The sequence below is a fragment of the Hyperoodon ampullatus genome (genome assembly GCF_949752795.1).
Source record: "Hyperoodon ampullatus genome assembly, chromosome: 15".
NCBI classification, from domain to species: domain Eukaryota; kingdom Metazoa; phylum Chordata; class Mammalia; order Artiodactyla; family Ziphiidae; genus Hyperoodon; species Hyperoodon ampullatus.
Genome location: NC_136928.1, coordinates 37,450,819 through 37,475,999, shown reverse-complemented (window position 1 = coordinate 37,475,999; position 25,181 = coordinate 37,450,819). Strand labels below are relative to the sequence as shown.

The 25,181-nt window shown below is 35.7% G+C and overlaps 1 protein-coding gene across 1 annotated transcript in view; it reads right to left on the bottom strand.

The window, feature by feature from the left end:
- The window catches only part of USP34 (ubiquitin specific peptidase 34), a gene marked incomplete at its 5' end in the record, with an annotated part of 242,243 nt that overhangs the window by 178,087 nt on the left and 38,975 nt on the right, over positions 1-25,181 (bottom strand). The window contains 4 exons of the mRNA XM_079720517.1: positions 5,433-5,582; positions 5,748-5,798; positions 11,255-11,675; positions 20,980-21,067. Coding sequence (XP_079576643.1) covers positions 5,433-5,582; positions 5,748-5,798; positions 11,255-11,675; positions 20,980-21,067 — 710 coding nt within the window. The remainder of the gene's footprint in view (positions 1-5,432; positions 5,583-5,747; positions 5,799-11,254; positions 11,676-20,979; positions 21,068-25,181) is intronic.

Sequence of the window (25,181 nt, the reverse complement as noted above, 5' to 3'; positions counted from 1 at the left end):
CCCCCACTCACCGCAACTAGAGAAATCCGCAAGCAGCAACGAAGACCCAACACAGCCAAAAATATAAATAAATAAATAAATAAATAAATAAATAAATAAATAAATTTATTTTTTAAAAAAAGAATCTGAAGCTGTACACCTGAAACTAACACAGTATTGTAAATCAACTATAGTTAAATTAAAAATAATAACTCTTAAAAGACACAAGAGAATGAAAAGCAAAACCAGAGTTGAAGAAGATATTAGCAATACATACATGTCAGGCAAAAGACTTGTATCCAAAACACATAAGGAATCTCCACACATTCGTAAGGAAAAGGCAAACAATTTGATTTTTAAAACAGATTAAAAAATCTTGAACTGGGCTTCCCTGGTGGCTCAGTGGTTGAGAGTCCGCCTGCCGATGCAGGGGACACGGGTTCGTGCCCCGGTCCGGGAAGATCCCACATGCCGCAGAGCGGCTGGGCCCGTGAGCCTTGGCCACTGAGCCTGCGCGTCCGGAGCCTGTGCTCCGCAACGGGAGAGGCCACAACAGTGAGAGGCCCGCGTACCGCAAAAAAAAAAAAAAAAAAAAAAATTTGAACTACTTCACGAAAAATATTGAAATGGCTAATATGCCCATGAAATGGTGCTCAATCTCTTTAGTCATTTAAAAACACAAAAGTAGACCACAATGAGATACTACTACTAGTTCATCAGGAATCTCTAAGAGTTAGAATACTAGGTGTTTGCAAGGATATGGAGCAATGGGAACTCTCATTCCTGGTAAGAGTGTAAATTAATACAATCACTTTGGAAAATCTTAGCATTAATGTGTAAAACTGAATATATGTATACCTGTGATAAAGAAATTCCACTACTAGATATATATGAAAATAAAATACATGTACATATGCACCAAAAGACATGTAAGAGAATGCTGACACCACATTAATCCATCACCAGTAAAATAGATCAATGTTGGTATATTTTTAAAGGAGTATTATACAACAATCAAAATGAGCAACTCGAACTACATGCAATATAAATCTCAATGTTAAACAGAAGTAGCCATACATGAAAGAATGCACTGTATGTGATTCTACTTAAATGGTTAGCAAGAGACAAAACTACATCATAGTATTTAGGGATATAAGCTTAAGTAATAAAACAAAGAAAAGCAATAAATAAAAATATGAATTGTGTTCACCTTTAAGGGCAAAGAGATGGGATAGTGACTTAGAGGAATCATAAAGGAGGCTTCTGGGGAGTTGACAATGATTTGTTTCTTGACATGGGTAGTGGTTAAATGGGATATTCGCTTTGATAAGTCACTGAGACATATCTTATCATTCTGTTCACTTTTCTATATGTTTATTTCAAAATTTTTTAAAAGGTTAACAGATTCAATTATATATAAGATACATGAGAGGATGAAAATGAAAATAGGTACAGTGATACCTTTTATTTGGGGATAAACAAATATGCCAACGAACAAAAATTTAAATAAAAATGACAAGGGAAAAAATGTCAACATTGGAAAGAAATTTTTAATAGAAAGAAGAGCTACCATTTACTGAACACTTAATACTTCCATTCTGATAGATGACAAAAATGAGGCTTATAGACATAATGTAATCAAAATTAGATAGTACATCAATAAAAAATTTTTAAATAAAACAAACAAAAACAAAAAAATTAGATAGTACATAACAGAACTACAATTCAAGCCCAAGATGATTTCTCTGTAAAATCTACATTCTTTAATCTACTATGAGGTATACCATTACAAGAATCAAATTCCATATGCTATTAATCATATAGGTCCTTTTTCTTTCCTTACTGTAAGTTTTGAGCTTCCCCCTCTTGGTGATAACAGAGCTCTAGCAGCCCTTCTAATTACATGTTAAAAATCTCAGGAATAGGAAAAAATATTGTCTGATCCCCTTATAACTGCAGAAATGCAGGCAGTATTCTGCATCACAGAGCTAGTTTTAACAAAATGACAAAATGAAAACTTCACTGAACTGTCAACGAACTCTCCTGATTAGTGTGAAAATATATGAAAATGTATAATCCCAACCTAACTTCTGATATTAAATAGTCCTTGTTAGTGTTTTTTGTAAAGTAGTATTAGGAAACTGACAGTTCAGAAATTGTTGTGTCTTCTGATGTGTTACTACAAGTTTGCATCTCTGATAACATTTCTTAGGTAATAATCTGTCATATCTGTTTTGTAAAGCATATATTCATGAGGTTTATTAAGGCTCATTTGTACTTTTCCATTCATATTAATAAAATAAATCCCATGACTCTTAAATTCTTTATGGAAAGTCCTTAGGCTTTGTTATTTTGTAATTAATAAAAGGTGTCATGTCTGAGATGACTAACTCAGGCATCTTTGCTGAGGGCTGAGGCAGGATACATACTATGAGCTATAACCACCATGCATCTCGGTGGGGAAACTTCTATGAGGACTCTACATTCTACTTCTCTAAGCTGTGCTAAATACTGGTTAACTGCTTTTGCTGAAAATCTAAAGGCCAATACAAAATAAGAAAACTACATATATAAAGATTTCGTTGTTATTTCCCTGAGGCTGCAGTCATTATTACTAAGACTAGATCCTTATAAGAGTGGAGTAATACTTGTGCAAAACTGAGAACTCTCCTAACAGTCAGTGTTTAGAAATGCTAAAACAAACTTTTGAGACTGAAATAAATGTATGGGCCTAAGCGTATTATCAGATTTGAACCTTAACTGATGAAAGTAAGAGTCTTCCTTCTTTGCTGATAACTCAGACTCAGGGCAAAGCGAGTTTTCCTGTGCTGCAAGCTAAGGTTCTAGGAGATAACACCACCTTCCTCATTAAGAGTGACAGAATGACCCTAGAAAACAAACAGAATGGTTTGGTTCCCAGGAACTGATATAAACATGTTTTCTTCTGAATGTGTGATTTATTATGATTAAGTGTGGGAGAAACAGGTACTCAATAAGGTCAGGCTTTACCTACCTTACCATAAAAGTTGTTTACAATTCATAGAATTTTTTGCTTCTCAAGAAAAGGATTGCCCTAAAATCCAATATTTTTTTCATTATTTAAATGTAGGAGTTTTTGTTCCTGTATGAAAGCCCATGGAAAATCAGAGGTTCCCAAATAAGGGAACTTCAGCCTTACTGAAGCTGAAACAACATGGCTAAACAAGCTGCCTATTTCTCAAGAAAAGAAATGAGGCATATAGAAACGACCAGGATTTATAATTTACAATGATCCACTAAAGGAAACTACTCCGCTCTAGATCAATTTGTATGTAACTAGAAAAGTCTGAAATTTAAAGGCCTTAAAGTTTCTCAAAATGCAAAAGGATGTCTATTTCAATTGTTTAAAGTGGCTGCTAAGTGTTTTCATATAAACTTCAGGCAGAGTGGTCAAAACTCCAAATAAAAGGTCAAAAATCATGCCAACACTTATATTGCTTTAAATGTCACCAGTCCCTTAAGAAAAACTCCAAACTCTGAAAAAAATAAAGTACAGGGTCTGCAGACAACTTAATTACAAAAAGAATTGTAATTTAAGCTCTTAATTTGCACCAAAGTATTAACTATATTTTAAAAAATTAGAAGAAAGCAAAATCAAAAAATATTTTTTTATGAGGAAAAGATGCCAAATGAGAGTTACCCAATCAAGTTATAAAACCTTTGGTTAAAAAGTACATTATGTTATACTCTCAGGAAAAAAACAAACATAGATTATAGTATCCAAACAATTACATTAATAATTTAAACAGTATGACTAATTTTAACTCTGGTTTAATGGTCTCAGTTGAGTTACAAGATAAAGTTATGCAAATTGACAACAGCCCACCAATTAGCAGTCACAAAAAGGCTGAAGAGAAAAATGAAACAGAATCCAAACCTTTTTCTTTAGTAAAGGATTACTTTTCAAGAGATAGCAATAAGTTACCTTTAACGAGGCTTCCATAATAGACTTTTAACACCAAGATTTAGTAAAATTAATTCAAGAAATACATTTTAATTCAGGTAATATTCCTGATTAAGGAAAACTGTTGATAAATTATTTTTTGAACTTTGGATTTCAAACTCAGTTATTTACCCTCTCTAAATTTATGACAGTTTAAAACTAAAATGTCAACACAGGATTTAAGTTCACTCAAAAGTCTGTATTTTATTCTTTCTCCCAAAGGAAGCCAAATTGAATAAAACTTCCTTTCAAACAAATAAGGTCAATCAGACTAACAGAATCAGGTAAGCGTTAATAATAGCTAAAATAAATAGCAGCACCAGTCACTAAGGGCTTACTATGTATCAGGTGCTATTAATAAGAGCTTAAAATCTTAAAACCTCACAACAATCTTTTAAAGTAGATCACCATATTTATCATTCCCATTCTATGAATTAAAAAATTGAGGCTCAGGTTCAGAATTCAAATGCAATTGTGACTCCAAAGTGTATATTCTTAACCTACCATGCTACACTGCCATTACATGTAGTATGTTCAACCTGTCAGAAACCAAGGAATTTGGGGACTAAAAATGACCTTGATACAAATTAATTATTTCAAATATGGAAACATGGAGTTCTGGATACTCAATAAATTTGAGTAAAGCCAGTGTCCTCTCCAGTGTTATTTCTACACTGGAAATGATGAAACAAAGTTATTTTGTTCAGTCTTTTTTTCACCCTGTATTTTTATTTTATATACACCCTTGAAATATTTCACAGTAGTTATTACTTAAGGTAATTCAGTTAATACAAGAATTCAGGCTTTGGTAAAGTTAGATTTCAGTTTTGCTTCACTATTTTTTTAAATGATGACCAGAACAGAAGATTATTTTAAGTTAAATTTTAATACACAGGTGGTAAAATGTATTTCTCTCTGCTTCCACACATATTGTGCTTCACAGTAGCTGACATTCACAACATTTGAAAGAATTATCTTCTTTACAAAGGCAAAAAGAAATGTTAGTTCTTCACTTGCAATATACAGGGAAGTCAGACACACTGTAGTAGTGCCCTAGGCTAGGCTAACCATCATTTAAGTAACCAAAAACTCTAAAATTTCCCAGTACAAAATCCCCGGCTAAAGAGGGAGATGGCTAAATTTACCTAGTTAACTTAAATTCATTAATTTTTTTTTGGCTGTGCCGTGCGGCTTGCAGGATCTTAGTTCCCCAACCAGGGATTGAACCTGGGCCACAGCAGTGAAAGCACCAAGTCCTAACCGCTGATACAAATTCCAATTTATTATAACAAAGACTTTTTAAAAAAAGATTTCTGTACTCGATTTTTTCAAAGTATAATCCAGAAGAAAAAAAAAACAGGATTGTACATGTAAATCACTCATAACCTGCCTTTTCTGGACATAAAAATTCATGTTATTAAAATACTAGACTTTGATCCCAAGATTAAAACCAATTCCAAACAATACTTACATTAGATACAACTGTAATAAATGCATGTGCTATAAGAAATGGCAAAGTTTCAGGAGTTCCATATTCAAAGCAGTCCTTCATGAGAGAAAGGCCATTTTTCCCACAAAACAAACATACATAACGAAGCAAATGCAATGGTACTTCTACATCCTGAAGAAAAAAGAAAATCTATTATTTTAAAACTTATCAGGAACAATTTTTATTTTATTACCAGTACTGGAAAGATACTGGTCAGACATAAACTCAAAAAGACTTACATGAACAAAAAAGTAAAATTTTCCATAAACCTAAGAATGAAAAAAGATAAATACTTACATTCATATCACAGAATGCCCCTAATATGTTGCTTTCTTGGGTTGATATATCCTGATTTAAAAAAAAAGAAAAGAAAAAAAGGTAAATACAATTACATCACACTACTACATGACAATCTTTAAAAACTACGATTTTTTGAAGATTGATTTTATAAAAACTCACCAATTGTACAATTGCTTCTCATCATCAACAGCAGTATTCCTAACTGAAGCTAATATCATTCAGTTCTAAAGTATATTTTAACTCTTCTCCAAAGAAATCTTTCTATACTATGTGCTACACATTATTTTGCCTTCTTAAACAAAAACCTTTCCTTACATAATTGGGGTAATTTTTGAACATTTGAACATTTTTAACTTAGTTAAGTGGTTTTGAAACTGTACTCGGGAACTCTCTAGAGGTATACTCAAAAGTTCCACAACGTGCTTTCCATATATAAGATTTAAACTACCTAAAAGCATACTCATCCACTGTTGGTGTGAATATAAGCTGGTATGACCTTCTTGGAGGATAATTTGGCAGTTACCTATCAACATTTAAAATGTACCTTCCCTTTGACCCAGCAAATCAACTTCTGTTTATCCTAAACAACTAGTAAAAGTAGTGCTGGAAAATGTATGTATAATGATGCTCACTGAAACTATTTATAACATCTCAAAATTAGAAACAACTTCAATATCCATCAATAGGCTGGCTAAATAAAATGGTGACATAACCATCTAGGGTCTTATGCAGCCTTCAAAAATAATAAGGTGAAATGGCATGAGGGATTATCTTTTGGGGATGATGAAAATGTTCTCAAACTGAAATGTGGTAATGGTTGCACGGCTCCATAAATTTATGAAAATAATATATACTTTAAGCAAGTTATTTTTATGGTATGTAAAGTATACCTTTAAAATGCTGTTAAAAATAAGGTGAATCAAAAAAATAAGGTGAATTCCATATGCACAGGCATATAAAAATATCCTGTATTTGTTAAAAATAGAATTTATGAACATTATCTAATTTTCATAAATTTTTAAATGTCTGAAAATATCTGAACTAATTTCATAACAATTTTTTTGACGAGAGAATGGAGAAAAAGGAGAGATTCAAGGCCTTTTAAACTCTATATTTTGTATAGTCTATGTTTTTTTAGTCATACTGAAAGTGTTACTTTTATAATCAGAAGGTTAGATACTTTCAGCTGAAAAGTTAGCTGCCAAAGGAACCCATTCATTCTTTGCTGTTACCTGTTTTAAATAAAGTTTGATTGCTGAAATAAAGTTTGAAAACAACTGATTGAGAGCATACATAAAACTCTCAGAACATTTCAGAATAATCCAAAACTGTCCTAAGAGAGGTCAAAACACTTGTCAAATTAAGTGTACTAAACCTCCTTAAATGTATTCTCAAGCCTCTACTACCAGGGCCACAGTTAAAGTTTTAAGTTATTCTTAGCAAACCTTTTGTCTTCAAAAAATCCAGAATATAAGAACTCCTGTGGTATTACTAAATACAATTCATGGACCAGGTGAACCATGCTGAAATATCAAACTGGAGTCAAGATTTCTAGTGCCTAACATGGACACAGCTAGAAATTCTCCTAACAGAATTCTATTCTGATGTGCAAAATGTTACTCATGGACTTGGTTGTATCTATTTTAGCTACTCAGAAGATCTGTTTTACCATTTCATATTTCTACTCTGGAAACATGAAGCCACTACCCTAAGGTGTTATTATAATCTCATTTTAAGTAGTATGCAAAGAAGTTAACATAGATCTGTTGGTAACAATACTAGGAGCAACACTAGGAAGTCTTGCTAAAAGCTGAACCTTCTCTCAAAAGCTCTCATTATAGAGGATCCCTGAAAAGGTGTTAAGAAACCTATCAAGAATTTTTTACCTATCAAGAATTTTTTAAGTTTTTGTTTTTTCCCCCAAAACCTCACATTTATTACATAAGATGATGCCACTCTCTTTCTAGAACTAAACAGAGGAATATGCCTGTTACTTTAAAAGATACTCTAAAACAAAGAGAAATAAATGAGTAATTAGAAAGTAATTCTATATCTGATTAAGCAAATGCTGCTCTATGATCTAACCACAAAGAATTAAAGCCTAGAGGATTAGGAATAAAATATTTGCATAAAAAGAAGTCATTGATGTTGGAATTAGATAGTAGTGATGGTTACTTACTAAAGTGTATACTTTAAAAGAGTAAATTTAAAACATTAATTTTTTTTTTAAAAGGGTGAATTAAAAGTCAGTAGAAAGTGGCAAGAAAAAAAAAACAGCCTAGATTCAGAAACTTGGACAGTAAAACAACAATGTATGTATTTAATCTGCCGGAGCATATTATACCTACCTTTAACAGAAGGGCAAAGATCTCTCTTCTCTCTACAATTTTTATACTCATCTCGCTCTAAGAAAAATACTTAACACTAGAGCAATACCTCATTTGATAGAATTACCTATATTATTCAGGATTAGGAAAAGAATGCCACTGGCCTCCACAAAACTTTTAATGTGAATATATGTATTTTAAATTACTACATCTTTAAAAATAATTTCAACTTCAATAGGAGGGAAAGAAGGATGGAGGGAGGAAGGGAGGAGGAGGAGAGGCTTCAAGTTCCCATCTTATTCACTACTGGCAATGGATTATAATAGTTAGTGATTAGTCTGAAACATTTGAGAAACAATGCAGTAGAATTAAGACCTGAATTCTAGAACTCTCTCAGCAATATGCTATGCAAATGTGATCAAAACTTTTAACCTCTGTCAGTTTCCTCTTACATGAAATAAGGATGCTGACTAAGTTTCTAAAGTCACAGGTGTCAAAACACTAACACAGGAGTACTGAATCTTCTCCTAGAGTCTTGGTCAATTTGTGCCTCTTAAAAAAAATAAATAAAACCAAAAGTAAAAGGCCTTATCAGGGATGGATGCATATAACAGTATGAGGGGAAGACTGGATGGACTACCTCCTTATAAAAAGGTGGAATTAAACATCTCTATAGTAAACTCTACAGCACTGCATAATAAATATTAGTTTTCTTAAGATATCTGCATGTATGTATATAGACACATACACATAATTTTATAATATATTTGTATGCTACATCAAGGTTTTGATCAGAGACCCTTTGAAACAGCCGGCCCTTAACATATTTAATAACATGGCCAGAGGACAGAAACTAGACATTTTAGAGTATTTATAACATCTCATTACTAAGATATTAGAAACTTGGAAAACAGCTATTATGAACAGAATATTAAAGAAGCACATATAAATTCTGTATAAGGAGATTAGAATGCTGTATAAGAATACAGAATTCTGTATAAGGAGACTCCTACTTTATTATATCCAAAAGTGGTTTTTATTAGAATTTTACCTAAAGTTATGAAGCCACTGCTTTCAACCAAGTAGTCACATGGAATGATCCTAAAGAATAGTAATAATGGGCTTCCCTGATAGCACAGTGGTTGAGAGTCCGCCTGCCGATACAGGGGACACGGGTTCGTGCCCCGGTCCGGGAAGATCCCACATGCCGCGGAGCGGCTGGGTCCGTGAGCCATGGCTGCTGAGCCTGCGCGTCTGGAGCCTGTGCTCCGCAACAGGAGAGGCCACAACAGTGAGAGGCCAGCGTAACGCCAAAAAAAAAAAAAAAAAAAAAAAAAAAAAGAATAGTAATAATGGGGCACTTTATTCCACACGGAAAAGTACAGGGGAGTATGACTATGCCTATATTTGGAGATTATCATTTTTGAAAATCATTTTTAAAAAACTGATGAGGAAATTGATTTTGAGAGCAAAATGGCAGATTTAGTATTGCTGTAACTCTATCAAGAGATTTTTAACTGGAGAAAAAATATTTCTAAGACATTCTGCATGAATTTTACATATCTACGTCCCTAACCAAACTATTTTTAGCATCTTTCAGTTATCAATTTAAGGCATTAAAAACACTATTCGTGTGGTGTTCCTAAGATTAAATTTTGCAGCTTTGCACAAATGGATCCCCTTTTTGTTGAAAAAGGATTCCAAGATGACATTTTTTAGAATGATTAATAAATATCTGATGTCATATAAGAGATTTATTAAAAGGTTTCTACATGGGAAGATAATAGGCTAAGAATTCTAGAAGACAGCACAGTCTGATTTAAAATATTCTTATGGAGAATTCTAATAGGGAAAATACCCACCTCCTGGGCTATGTTTTTAAATAGTCTCAATTCAATGTGAAAATATTTTCTGTAAAGGACAACTTTTTTTCCAGATGAAGAAGGAAGTTTAGAGAAGTCAGAATGGAGGTTATAGAAAAAATAAGCTGGAGAAAATAGACAGCCTTAAAAAAACAAAAAGCATATGGTAGATTTGTTAATGGCCACAACTCTACCCATTCCTGGATGCATGAAAAACAGAATGTACTTAAAAGTTTAAAATGAAACTTTACCTCTCCTCCTATCCAGAGATGGAGTCTACTTCACACCCCTTTGATCTGAGCTGCCCTTGTGAATTGCTTCAACCAACAGGGATGTGGTAAAGTTGATACTGTGTGGTTTCAAAGGCTGGACCTTTATAAGAGGCCTTACAGCTTTCCACTTTTGCCTTCCTGGATCAATGCTAAGACTACCATGTAAGGAAGATAGTCACCCTAGTAGAGAGGCCATGTAGAGAAAAATCCAAGGAGCCCTACAGAGCAGCCAGCACTATCAGATGTGTGAATGAGACCATCTTGGACTTTCAAACCCATCCAACTCCCAAAATAAATGCAAGTGCGTAAGTAAGGCCATACAAAACTAGCAGAGAAATTGCCCAAGCAATACACAGAATCATGAGAAATAATTAATCACTGTTGTTTTAAGCCATTATTATAATACATTATCACATAACTGTTTCAATTCCTGCTATCTGTAGAAATAATGCCATTATCTAAATACCTAAGATGGGTTACTGATCTCCTGGAAAGGCTTGTATAAATATCACTAGTGGAGGAGGGAAGGAGGAAAAGAGGGAGGGAGGGAGGGAGGGAGGGGAAAAAAATCACTAGTGAAATAAGTAAAGCATCTTGACATACAAAAGAAAATACTATTATTTAAAACTAGTAATTACATATAATTTGTTAAGCATTTTATCTTTACAAAAGGAATTCCAAATTCCGTTAACTTATGTTTCTAAGAATGAAATTCAAAACTCTACATGCTGCTTTTTCCTGTTATTACTTTTTGAAAGAGTCACAGTAAATAGAGCATAGATCTACATCAGCAAAATGTCTATCACTGACAGTTTAATTTTATGAGTTCAATTTATAAATCTTTCCTTAATAGAACTATGCTGAGCAAATGTTTAACACAAGTTGCTACAGAAATGGTCTGAAGAAATCTGAAATAATTCTTATAACGATAGTGATTTTTTCCATCAATAATGACTATCTCCATATTTATTCATAAGTGAGAAATTACCAACATAACCATGACTTAGTATTACTTAAAATTCACAATACCTATTTTCACATACCTCTATAGTAGGATGAGTATTATGTTTGTAAGCAGTATATAAGGGAAACTGAATTTGAAAAATTTTTGCCACACATAGTAACAATTTTTCCTTCTCATCTGTACTCCATAAACTAAAAGGATCAGAGCTCTTTGAAGATTCCTCCTCAGTCAAAATACAAATTCTTGTAGAGTTTGATTTTTTTTCTATTGATTTTTGTCTTTCTGTACTTCCTTCATTACACTCTCTTTCTATATTCAGTGGTTCTTCCGCTTGATTACTCTCATCTTGCCACGTGGAATCTATGTTAATAGTAGTACAATGTTTACAAAGCTGGTCCCGGAGCACTTGAACTTGGGCAATCACTAAGTTAATAAGTGCACACACTACTTGGTTAAAAATCTCCAAATGCTTATATTCTTTGAAGCAGCATAGACATTGCCTATAAGAGAAAAAAATTTTTTCAATAAATCAATGCTTCCTAGAGAGGCAACAATTACATCTTTCTAAAAAGTAATATAAAAAAAACCAAATACTAAAATATCTTTTGAATAATTTAATTTCCTCCTTCCTGGTAGAGTAGCACTACAATAACTTAAAAAGACAGCATCACACCAAAAACTGGTACTGGTAAAAAGTCACCATATTAGGTAGACAGCTATCATCTTCAGCTTTATGTATGTATTTATCTGTCCCTCTAGACAAAGAAGTATTTAAGAACAAGAATTATGGCTATATCTTTGCTTCTCTAAGTACTCAATACATGTTTAATAAATATCAGGAAACTGGCTATAATAAAATAACTTTTTAGTAAACCCAGCTCATTATTTTACATAAGAGATTTTGTTGTCAACTAATAAAAAAGCTATATTTAAAAATAATTTGCTTGCGACTTCCCTGGCAGTCCAGTGGTTAAGACTCTGCACTTCCACTGCAGGGGGCACGGGTTCGATCCCTGGTTGGGGAACTAAGATCCCGCATGCCATACCATGCGGTGCTGCTGATGATAATAATAATAATAATAATTTGCTTGAAGGCTACTTAGGAGGGACATTCCTATCCTATCTGACAGATCAAAAGTGTTTAAAGAACACACACACAACACACACACACACACTCACTCTCTCTCACTTCAGCTCCAGCAAAAAAAACCAAAAATAAATAAAAATAATAAGAGTCAGTAATTATTACATACAAATCTAGTTCTCTTAGACATGTTCAGTTAGTAGCACAATGCCTGGCATATTGTGGATAATCAAAGGGGTCTGGTGAATCGATAAGTAAATAATACACAGTACCAGGTTACAATGTATCCAATAACAGATGACAGTTAAGCAACTATCACTTAAAATTTGCACCTAGTTATATTATCAAAACAAATCAAAACTCTTATTGTACCAAATAGATCACCAACTTCCTGTATTACCATGTAAGAATAACTTCATTTCTCCAGGTGTGGCAGATTTGAAGTAGAGCCACAAATTCTTCAATACTACTCTTCCCTCTAAAAGGTGAAACCCAATTTTCCTCCCCTTGAATGTGGACCGGACTTAATGACTGGCTTCCAATGAATGGAATGTGGCAGAAATGACAGTGTATGACATCTGAGACTAGGTTATAAAAGACATTACCACTTCTGCCTTGCTCTCTTTTGGATCACTCACTCTGGGGGAAGCCAGCTGTCATGAAAAACACTCAAGGAGGCCACGGCAAGGGCCACATGAGAAAAAACTGAGTCCTCCCACTGACAACCAGCACCAACTTGCCAAACATGCAAGTGAGTCAACTTGGAAATAGATCCTCCAGTCCTACGTAAGGTCATCCAAAGATGACCATAACCTGGCCAAATCTTGACTACAACTTATAAGAAATCCAAGCCAGAACCAACCAACTAAACCACTCCCAAACTCCTACCCATAAAATAATTGATGATAAATGTTTATAATTGAGATAATAAACATATCTCTGAGGATAACAAATGTTTATTGTTATTTTAAACACTACTTTTGGAGTACCTTGTTACACAGAAATGCATAAATGATACATCAGGACTATTTTCTCCATGGCAAAATCAAAGGGATTTTATCTCTAAGGCCTCCTCCAGTTTTAAATTCTATAATATCACAATTTCTACAGAAGAAAAATAAACACATCACTCAACATTTTTCTGATGAGTAGCTTCTTCGTTTAAGTTTAGGAAAAACCAAGTTCAAAGTGAAGGATCATACATTTGACTATCTTTAGTGAAAATGAAATCTGAGCTTCCCCTCAAAAAACAACCTTGAGGGGCTTCCCTGGTAGCGCAGTCGTTGAGAGTCCGCCTGCCAATGCAGGGGACACGGGTTCGTGCCCTGGTCCAGGAAGATCCCACATGCCGCGGAGGGGCTAGGCCCGTGAGCCATGGCCACTGAGCCTGCGCGTCCGGAGCCTGTGCTCCGCGGCCAGAGAGGTCACAACAATGAGAGGCCCGCGTACCGCAAAAACAAACAAACAAACAAAACCACCTTGAGGTCAGATTTTGGATTAGGAAAGCCAAAGAGCTAGTCAAATTTACTATAAAAGTGCACTGTCAGGGATGGATCTAGAGATTATCGTACTAAGTGAAGTAAGTAAGAAAAAGACAAGTATCATATGATGATCACTTATATGTGGAATCTACAAAAATGATACAAATGAACTTATTTACAAAAGACTCATAGACTTCGAAAACAAATTTATGGTTACCAAAGGAGAAAGGTGGGGGGAGGGATAAATTAGGAGTTTGGGATTTACATATATATACAACTATATATAAAATAGATAGGGACTTCCCTAGTGGTTAAGAATCCATCTTCCAATGTAGGGAACGCGGGTTTGATCCCTGGTCAGGGAATAGAGATCCCACACACCTCAGGGCAACTAAGCCCATGCACCGCAGCTACTGAGCCTGCGAGTCACAGCTAGAGAAGCCCACGCACCGCAACGGAAGATCCCGCATGCTGCAACTAAGACCCAACACAGCCAAATAAGTAAATAAATAAAATCTTACAAAAAAAATCAACGAGGACCTACTGTATAGCACAGCGAACTCTACTCAATATTCTGTAACAACCTATATGGGAAAATAATCTGAAAAAAGAAAGGATATGTGTATAAATTAATCACTTTGCTATACACCTGAAACTAACACAATATTGTAAATCAACTATACTCCAATATTAAAAAAATTAAGTTAAAACATAGTAACAAAATAAGAAAAAATAAAATAAAATTTTAAAATAAAAAATTTTAAATAATAAAATAAAAATTCACTGTCAGGAAATGGGTATTAAACTGCTTGATAACTGACTAGGAAACTAATCTTAAAAGACAAAAATGCGTGAATTCCCTGGTGGTCCAGTAGTTAGGACTCCATGCTCTCACTGCTGAGGGCCTGGGTTCAATTCCTAGTTGGGGAACAAAAATCCCACAAGCCATGCAGTACTGCCAAAAACAAAAAACAAGGGCAAAAATGATATGTGAACAAAGTAACAGGTAAACTGGATCTAGGTCCTTACAGACCCAAACATACAACTTCAAGGAGAGTTGAGAATCTAAGTGAAGACACACACACACACACACACACACACACACACAAACACACATTTTAAAAATAATTATATATTATGTAAATTACATTTTATTGTATATTCAATTCTGAGAAGTCTAGGTATTTGAATTCTCAATATAGCATTTCTCTCTATATCCACACCCACAACGCAAGGAGGGGAAAGAATTTTTTTTTTTAATAAAAACAACACTTTCAGTTAAGCCCAATCTGATTTTACAAACAAATTTATTTCTTCTCTGTTCTAAATCACACTACAAATATACTAAAGGAAAAAAAGTCATAGAAGAGATAATGGAAGAAAAGATGACAGCAAGAAATTCTGGATGATAGAAAAGGGAGGAATAGTAAGTGACAGTGTGGAATAAACAAACTTGGAAGGGGTCACCGAAGAACATATCAGCAAAAAGATTCACCCCACAGAACACTGGAAAAGCGCAGGACTAAAGAGCTTCAGATACCTCTGAAGGCAGAAATGAAGCATAATAGAAAACAGAACTAAATGAAAGGTACTGTTAAAACCTGCAGGCTTGGGACTTCCCTGGTGGCACAGTGGTTAAGAATCCGCCTGCCAATGCAGGGGACACAGGTTCGAGCCCTGGTCCAGGAAGATCCTACATGCCGCGGAGCAACTAGGCCCGTGTGCCACAGCTACTGAGCCTGCGCTCTAGAGCCCGCGAGCCACAACTACTGAGCCCGTGTGCCACAACTACTGAAACCCGTATGCCTAGAGCCTGTATTCTGCAACAAGAGAAGCCACCGCAAGGAGAAGCCCATGCACCAGGACGAAGAGTAGCCCCCACTCACCACAACCAGAGAAAGCCCGCACGCAGCAACAAAGACCCAACGCAGCCAAAAATAAATTAATTCATTTTAAAAAAAACAAAACAAAACAAAAAAACCCCTGCAGGTTCCCATTCCAGACAGCAAGGATACTATTCCTACCTGACCCAGGGAAACAAGAAGTTCTTCCTGTACATAAAATGAACAAGATAAATTCAGGAACATCAGATACTGAAGAAGGCAGAGATACAAGAAACTGAAAGTGAGAGAATTAAGTAAAATTATGACTGAATAGTGAACCTCCCCAAGTACCCTTACCTGCCCAACCACCAGATTAATGTATCTCAAGGGGAAAGACTTGGAAAATACGAACAATCTAAGAGAAAGGCCATTTATCCTATAATAAAGTCTGCTCACCATTTTACCATTGTACAGTATAGGCCAACATCTGAGCTGCTCCATTCACACAGAACTTGCAATCCATTTTTCAGTGGCCCTCTCTTAACCATGAAAGGATAGCCAAGGATAATAAGACTTTCAAGAAAAGCTGCATCACTAAAGGCAGATCAAAGCAAACAGTAAGAAGAAATTTAGAGGAAGAAGATAAAATGCAGGAAGAAAAAAGGTTTTAATTAATTTATATCCTCAGAGACATGAAAGATACTGGATTACTGAAACAAAGAATACTATTAAAAAATGCATTCCAATTAAAAAAGAGCCATTTAATGCGTACAAATATGCACTATATATAGTTTTTGCATATACATCATTCACAATTTTAAAAGCAATTAAAATTACAGCAATTTGTAAAATTCAATAGAAGGTCCAGAGGTAAAACTGGAGAAATATCCCAGAAAGTAGACTAGACAAAGAAAGATAATGGGAAGAAAAAGAAAAACCATCAATCAAAGAGGTACAATATCTGACTAATAATATTTCCAAGAAGACAGCAGAAAATACAGAGGTGAGGAAAGTATGAAACAAAAAAAAATTTTTTTCAGAACTGAAAACCCATTAAAAAACATACCCTCATGAAATTTCTGAAGCCAAGGAGGGATAAAGATCCTAAAAGCTTTCAGGGAGAGTGAAAAGAGTGACAAGAAAAAGCTCAGGAATAAAAACAGCTCATACTTTCTCCTAAGTAATATTGGAAGATAAAATACAATGGAATAACACTTTAGTTCTGAGAGAAAATAATTTACTATCTACAATTCTGTATCCAACAAAAGTTATCAATAAAAGTAAGGGTGGGGCTTCCCTGGTGGCACAGTGGTTGAGAGTCTGCCTGCTGATGCAGGGGACACGGGTTCGTGACCCGGTCCGGGAAGATCCCACATGCCGCGGAGCGGCTAGGTCCGTGAGCCATGGCCGCTGAGCCTGCGTGTCGGGAGCCTGTGCTCCACAACGGGAGAGGTCACAACAGTGAGAGGCGTACCGGAAAAAAAAAAAAAAAAAAAAAAAGTAAGGGTAGAAGAGACATTCTTTTAGGCCGGAAAGGTCTAAAAACCATTTGTCTCCCATGTACCTTTTCTCAGAAAACATGTCATCCTAACAAAACAAAGAAGTAAACCAATAAAGATGGCATAGAATCCAGTGAACTGGAGATCCAATATAATAGAAAAGCAAAAGAATTTCAAGGATGATCTGAAGAGAATATAGCTGTTTCAGTAACCCTACTGAGAAATCAATACAGATTGGAGTAGGAAGATAAAAGCCAAAGGAGATGGAGGGAAGATAAGAAAATAACAGATCACCTAATGATGTATAAAAATGTAAAAACTAGTACTAAGAAGGGCTGGAGAGTTTGGGAAAAATTAGTGATCCACACCTAGAAAATTAATCAAATGAAGAACAAGACACTAAACTCTATGAAACAAAGAATGAAAACAAAAGAAAAACAACAATTTATATCTTGTAAAATATAAAATGAACCACAGAATCTTTTTTGGCTAATAACTGAGCAATTATTTTTGTTTTTAGAACTACCTCAAGAACTGATGTAACTATATTGAGAGGACAGGGAAGGGTAAATGGATGAAATCTTTATATATCAGAAAAGGAGTTCACAGATTATACCTAAAATTGACAGATAAAGCAACAGCAATATAATATTATTATTTCAGAACATAAAAGTTAATATCAAAACCAACATCTCGGGCTTCCCTGGTGGCGCAGTGGTTGAGAGTCCGCCTGCCGATGCAGGGGACATGGGTTCGTGCCCTGGTCCGGGAAGATCCCACATGCCGCGGAGCGGCTGAGCCCGTGAGCCATGGCCGCTGAGCCTGCGCGTCCGGAGCCTGTGCTCCGCAACGGGAGAGGCCACAACCGTGAGAGGCCCGCGTACAGCAAAAAAAAAAAAAAAAAAAAAAAAAACAACATCTCAAAAAGTTGAAAACAGAAATGGGGCTGAGGAGATAGGGGACAATGGACTTTTATATTATAGGTCTTTTCCTACCATTTTATTTTTTAAACTCTGTACATACTGTATTTGTACACCAATATCATACATTACCTTTCACTATCTGAGCTTATCCTATTTTCTTCTCAGTCCTTCCCATTATTACCCACCTGATAAGACTTTATTACCTAAGTAGAGTTATATGCTGCCTATCTGAGTGGAATACGCTTACATTTAAGAACACACAATGATAAAAATTTCTAAATGACTAACAAAATATGTACCTTCAATTAATAAAAATACTAATATTCACTAGGAAGCTAAATGTCAAAATTAAATTATTTTAACCTGGATTCCATAATTCCATCTAACAAATCTTCCAATGGATCTAACATTTTCCTGGTCTGGTACTGCTGAACACATGAAAGGGCTGTTCATATACAGTATCCAACCTTGGCGAAAGTTTTTTTATTTATGAGCTAATTTCTGAAAAACACTACTTTGAATAGTGGTCAATATCAATATTCCACTGGTCAAATTTCTTAATTCCAAAATATAAAGTAGACCCTTAAAGAGTGGAGAACATACATTAACCTGTTCAAAAGCAATAGTGTCTAAAACTGTTATAAAAAATAAAGTTTAATAAAACAATAAAAATAAGCAATAGCCTCAAACTTTAAGTACAAATGACAGGTGTGAAAGGTGTAATTTTTAGCCTGAAAATACAAAGATCTGACAGAACCTCCGCCTAGCTAGCACTCAGAATTATTTCAGGGGAAAATCCTGAAATAAAGGTAAAAAGTAGACAGGATGAAGACAACGAGGAACCTTAAATGCCTACTGAGGCATCTGCAAGATATAAAACATAAGCCTGTTTTGTAATAGGCTTTAAACAAGTCAAACAAAAACCAGCAACAATTCCAACAAGGATTTTGCCGTGTGGTATCAATGCCTTCATCATACACGACATTCCTTTCAGAGCTATGTATGCTCTTTTGCAAATTTATATTCTTTAATTTATTCTCCTAATATTCTCTCCCCATTCTCTGAATTCATTTTCCTCCCATTTCATTCCAATTTTCCATTCCAATATTAATAAAATAATGATAATCTGTTAAAGTAACATACATAACTAACTCCCTGAATCTTACGGACAAAACAAAGTGGCAGCTATATTACTGTGATGCAGCAATTATTAATAAAAATGATGACATAATATTTGATGACACAGAGAGACTGATCATAGTTCACATGAAAAAAATCAGATTATAAAGCATACAAGTTTTATAATCACATTTTTGTAAAATTTTAAACTGTACTGTTCCCAATCTCACACCAAGGTTATATCAAAAAAAAGTTACCAGTTGTTACTCTGGGTGATGGCATTTTTTTTTTTTAAACTTTGATTTTCTGTATTTTCTAAAAGACTTTCACAATGAGTGTATCTTTTAAATAGAAGGAAAATTATAAAATATTAAAGCCTTTGAAATTTCTATAAATATTAAATTCTTAACATATTGTTTTTTAAGTGAACATTCTCCTTCAGCTATATTCTGGTCAACCAACATATTAGAAAAAATGATTCTTGATTATTCATAATCTTTTGAAAGTTAACACTTTTCTCCCAGAAAACCTACAAAGAACATTTTGTATGAGATGTCATGGATCTGATCCATTCGTGCACTAAGGTACATTTATGGACCTTCCATGGTCATGGGCCACCAAGTTAAGAATTTCTTTTGTAAATTAACTGTGCTTTATTAGTAGCTTTTTATCCCCTACAAGAACCACAATCTTAATCTGGGCAACAATATTTTTTGATGCCCTAGAGAGAAACAGGATGGGGGGAGGGCAGAGCAGGGAAACAGGCAAAAAATTTTTACTCTAAAGCACTGCAATCCAACTGTATATTTTATTGTCACTTCTCTCTTCTATCAGCATGAACAATTAAGAGTGTAACATTCTACTTTTTGGTACTTTTTACTATCAGCTAAAAACTGTTAATACTAACATGTGAATAGAATTATAAATATTACACACTATTTTCCAATTTGACTTTCCATGCCTTAGCTTATGTACCCTTCAATATATATTTCATTTTCTAAAATAAGTTTCAACAATTTTAATTAAAATAGGTATTTATTAAGTTCTTTTGTCAGATACCATGTTAAGTATTTTGTTTCTTCACAACCTCATGAAGATAGTAGTAGCTTTATTATTACTCATTTCACAAATGAGGAAGTAAGAGCTTACAGAAGTTAACTAATTTGCCATAATCACCTAGTACACAGATGATGAAGCAGGACTGGAAGCCACATCTATCTGGCTCCAAGGCCATACTACTCTTAATCACTATATTCTGGAACAGCATGATATAAAGGCAGGGTCTCTACATCCTTTGATATTCTAATGAAACCTACAAATTACTGCCTAAAACTGTACATACCAAAATTTCATTTATGGGCTTCTCTGGTGGCTCAGTGGTTAAGAATCCGCCTGCCAATGCAGGGGACATGGGTTGAAGCCCTGGTCTGGGAAGATCCTACATGCCACCAAGCAACTAAGCCCGAGCACCAAAACTACTGAGCCTGTGCTCTAGAACCCACGAGCCACAACTACTGAGCCCGCATGCCTAGAGCCCATGCTCTGCAACAAGAGAAGCCACTGCGATGAGAAGCCCGTGCACAGCAACGAAAAGTAGCCCCCACTCACCACAACTAGAGAAAACCTGCATGCAGCAACGAAGACCCAACGCAGCCAAAAATAAATAAATAAAAAATAAAATAAAATACAACTGGGAATTCCCCAGTGGTCCAGTGGTTAGGACTTCGTGCTTTCACTGCAGGGGGCACGGGTTCCTACCCTGGTCAAGGAACTAAGATCCCACAAGCCGTGTGGCATGGCCAAAAACAAAAAATAAAAATGTAAAACAAAACACAACTGACAAAGTTACTCTTCAAAATACATAAAGATGCATACCTCTGTGTCCAGGAATTGATATAAGCAAATATTTTGAGAGTATGTTCCTTTCTGAGCTGCAGTCCATCACCACCTTCTATATCAGATACTGAAAGAAAATAGAAAAAGTAACTTTTAAATTATGAATAAATAATGCCAAACCAATATTAAAGCCAATAGGGACTTCCCTGGTGGTCCAATGGTTAAGACTCCATGCTTCCACTGCAGGAGGCATGGGTTCAATCCCCGGCCGGGGAACTAAGTAAGATCCCCACATGCCACACGGCATGGCCCAAAAAAAAAAAAAAAAAAGCCAACACTTAAAAAAAAGCTAGATTTACAAATACAAGTATTTCCAATAATTTTTTTTTTTGCTTTCACTAAAGAAAATAAATCTTGGTTAATTATTGACCAATTTGATTCTAACTTTGTCTCAGATAGGCTCAGGAATTAGAAACACTGAGTACTTCTAAAAGAAGGAATACAAGTGGGGCTAAAAAATATTAAAGTCTTATTAAGAAGCAGTTAGACAAACCCTCATCCCGCTTCCTTGCCCCCCTCACCCCCCCAACACACACACACACACACACACACACACACGATCTCTAAAAGACTATGTTTCCTCTCTGGAGATGTTGAACCAGAGAGAGCTGGGTTTTGCACAATCAGGTAGCTGAAAGCCAGGAGGTATCATACTGAAAACATTTAATCTCTCTGTACAGGCATTTCCTACTGTGTCATGTAAGCACTGCTGAGAAGCCTCATGTGATATAAAACCTTGCAATAAAGAAAATGAGACTAACAATAAAACATTAGAAGCAGACTACTCAAAACCTATGAAACTTTATAACCAGAACACTGACAAAACCAATAACTAGTCTGATTTAAAATTTTAAAAAATACTAGCACGGTTAAATCTCTATTGGTATCTGCACTAACCAATGTCAATCAATCTTCTGCAACTTTAAACCATGAGGTTCATGCTTCATCTTTTGATATGAAGGTGCCTGAGGGCATTCAATTCTAATAAAGGTCATTTCCAAAAAAAAATTAAACATTAAATATAACCATTCTCATGGCTCCATCATTTTAATGACTTGGCACCTACTTCCTTCTCCACACAGCTCTACAAAGTAGAAAACACAGGGGTCCTTGAAGGCAATAAACCAATCACTGTATGCACAAGAAGGCATTTTTGAGGAATGTCAGCTTTGTTACTGTTTTCTCATGTACCAGTAGGATCCTCTCTTTAATCACAAGAAAGCTTGCATGAATCACTATAAAACATTAATGTGATGGGGGAAATCCCATATGAACCATTAAGATGTTCCATTATATTAATATCATCCCTCTATTTACCAACTGCGTATGGCTTTTCATTTTTAAAAAAAACCTCACCTTGTTCTAGATCAGACTATATACTCCATGTTGAGACTTACGGCACTCTTCCCCTACTCAGCTCCAGAAATGCTTGAAGTCCAAGTAGGAGGTTGGAAGATTTCTCTCTGGTAATACTGACTAGACCAAGGCGGGTAAAAAAATTCTCTTGGCCAGAGAGAGAAGGAAAAATCACAGGGCAAGAGTATATGCCAAACAAATGGGTAACAAGGTAAACAGCACCTGAGGCGGCCCTGGAAGCCAAAGACACTAATGCCCATCAGGGAGAAGATCCCAACAACAAAACCTAGCAACCATGATGGAGTAAGATGTAGTGGGGGATAAGATAAGGTAACTACTAAAAGCAAGCTCTTGGCTTGTGTGATTTCATCAAGACGAGACCACAGTACACAGTAACAGTTTTCCTTCCCCGGCCTGAAAACACAGGGAACAGAGTGGTTGCAAGGATCATATCCTTCTCTAACACAAAACACAAATTGCACACATTCTGGGAAACGCATATGTGTGGTGAGAAACACGTACCCCACCTGAGGCCCACCTGGCAACCTAATTAATTGCTCACCAACATAAGCTTACTATTTCATTATATCTACCCCATAACCAGAAAGGGAAGGGAAGTACATCTTATCAGAGCCAGACAAAATAGACCTCCCCAGACAGACAGCAAACATCATACTCAATAGTGAAAGACTGAAAGCTTCTCTTCTATGATCAGGATCAAGACAAAGTAGCTGCTTTCACAACTTCTATTCAACACAGTACTGGAAGTTCTAGTCAGAGCAATTACGCAAGAAGAAGAAATTGGAAAGGAAGTACTAAAATTACCTCTGTTCATGGGTGGCATGATTTTATATGTAGGAAATGCTATAGTCCACACACACACACACAACTGTTAGAATAAATGATTTCAGTAAAGTGACAGGACACAAAGTCAACGCATAGAAATCCACTGCATTTCTATATACTAACAATGAACAATCTAAAAAGTAAATTAAGAACACAGGCATCAAAAAGAATAAAAAACTTAGGAATAAACTAAACCAGGGACTTGAAAACTGACAACTACAATAAGTTGCTGAAAGATATCAGGTACAAATAAATAGGAACAAATCTCATATTCATGGAACATTTAACATCGTTAAATGTCAGTAACGTCCGAAGTGATCTACAGAGTCAATACGATCCCTACCAAAATCCCAACGTTTTTGCAGAAATGGAAAATTCTACCCTTAAACTTGTATGGAATTTCAAGGGACCCCAAATAACCAAAACAATCTTGAAAAACAAGAACAAAGTTGGAAGACTCAAATTTCGTGATTTCAAAACTAAGTACACAAATAAAAACCACAATGAGATATCACTTCACACCCCTTAGGATGGCTACTGTTAAAAAAAAATCATAAAATAACAAGTATAGATGAGGATATGTAGAAACTGAAACCCTTGAGCACTGTTGGTGGGAATAATAATTGGTGCAATTACTATTGAAAAGAATACAGCAGTTCCTCAAAACATTTTAAAAAGAATTACCATATGATTCAGCAATCCCACTTTTGGGTATATATATGAAAAAAGAATTGAAAGCAGAACCTCAAAGAGATATCTGTACACCTATGTTCACAGCAGCATTATTCACAATCGGCAAAAGACGTAAGTAACCCAAATGTACACAGAGAGATGAATAAACAAAAAGTGGTGTATACGTACAGAGGAATGTTATTCAGCCTTAAAAAGGAAGGAAATCCCATCACATGCTACAAAATGAATGAACCTTGAGAACATCATGTTAAGTAAATAAGCCACAAAAAGTAAGTCACAAAAAGACAAAATACTGTATGATTCTACTTAAATGAGATATCTTGAGTAACCAAATCCATAGAAACAAAGTAGAATGGTGGTTGTCAGGGGGAGAGAGAAATGAGGAGTTGTTTAATGGGTACAGAGTTTTAGTTTTCAAGATGAAAAAGTTCTGAAGATCTGTTGCATAACAACGTGAATATTCTTTTTTTAAAAAATATTTATTTATTTTGGCTGTGCTGGGTCTTAGTTGCAGCACGTGGGATCTTCGTTGTGGCATGCATGCGGGATCTAGTTGCCCGACCAGGGATCGAACCTGCATCCCTGCATTGGGAGCACAGAGTCCTACCCACTGAACCACCAGGGAAGTCCCAACAATGTGAATATTCTTAACACTACTGAATTGTACACTTAAAAATGGTTAAGGGGGCTTCCCTGGTGGCGCAGTGGTTGGGAGTCCGCCTGCCGATGCAGGGGGCGCGGGTTCGTGCCCCGGTTCGGGAGGATCCCACGTGCCGCGAAGCGGCTGGGCCCGTGAGCCATGGCCGCTGAGCCTGCGTGTCCGGAGCCTGTGCTCCTCGACGGGAGAGGCCACGGCAGTGAGAGGCCCGCGTACCGGGAAAAAAACAAAACAAAACAAAAAAAATGGTTAAGATGAGGGCTTCCCTGGTGGCGCAGTGCTTGAGAGTCCGCCTGCCGATGCAGGGAACACGGGTTCGTGACCCGGTCCGGGAAGATCCCACATGCTGCGGAGCGGCTGGGCCCGTGAGCCATGGCCACTCAGCCTGTGCGTCCAGAGCCTGTGCTCCGCAACGGGAGAGGCCACAACAGTGAGAGGCCCGCGTACCGCAAAAAAAAAAAAAAAAAAAGGTTAAGATGAGATAAGCGAGGTCCTACTGTACAGTAGAGGGAACTGTATTCAGTATCTTGTAATAACCTATACTGAAAAAGAATATGAAAAAGAATATATATGTATAACTGAATCACTCTGTGTACACCAGGAACTAACACAACACTGTAAATGAACT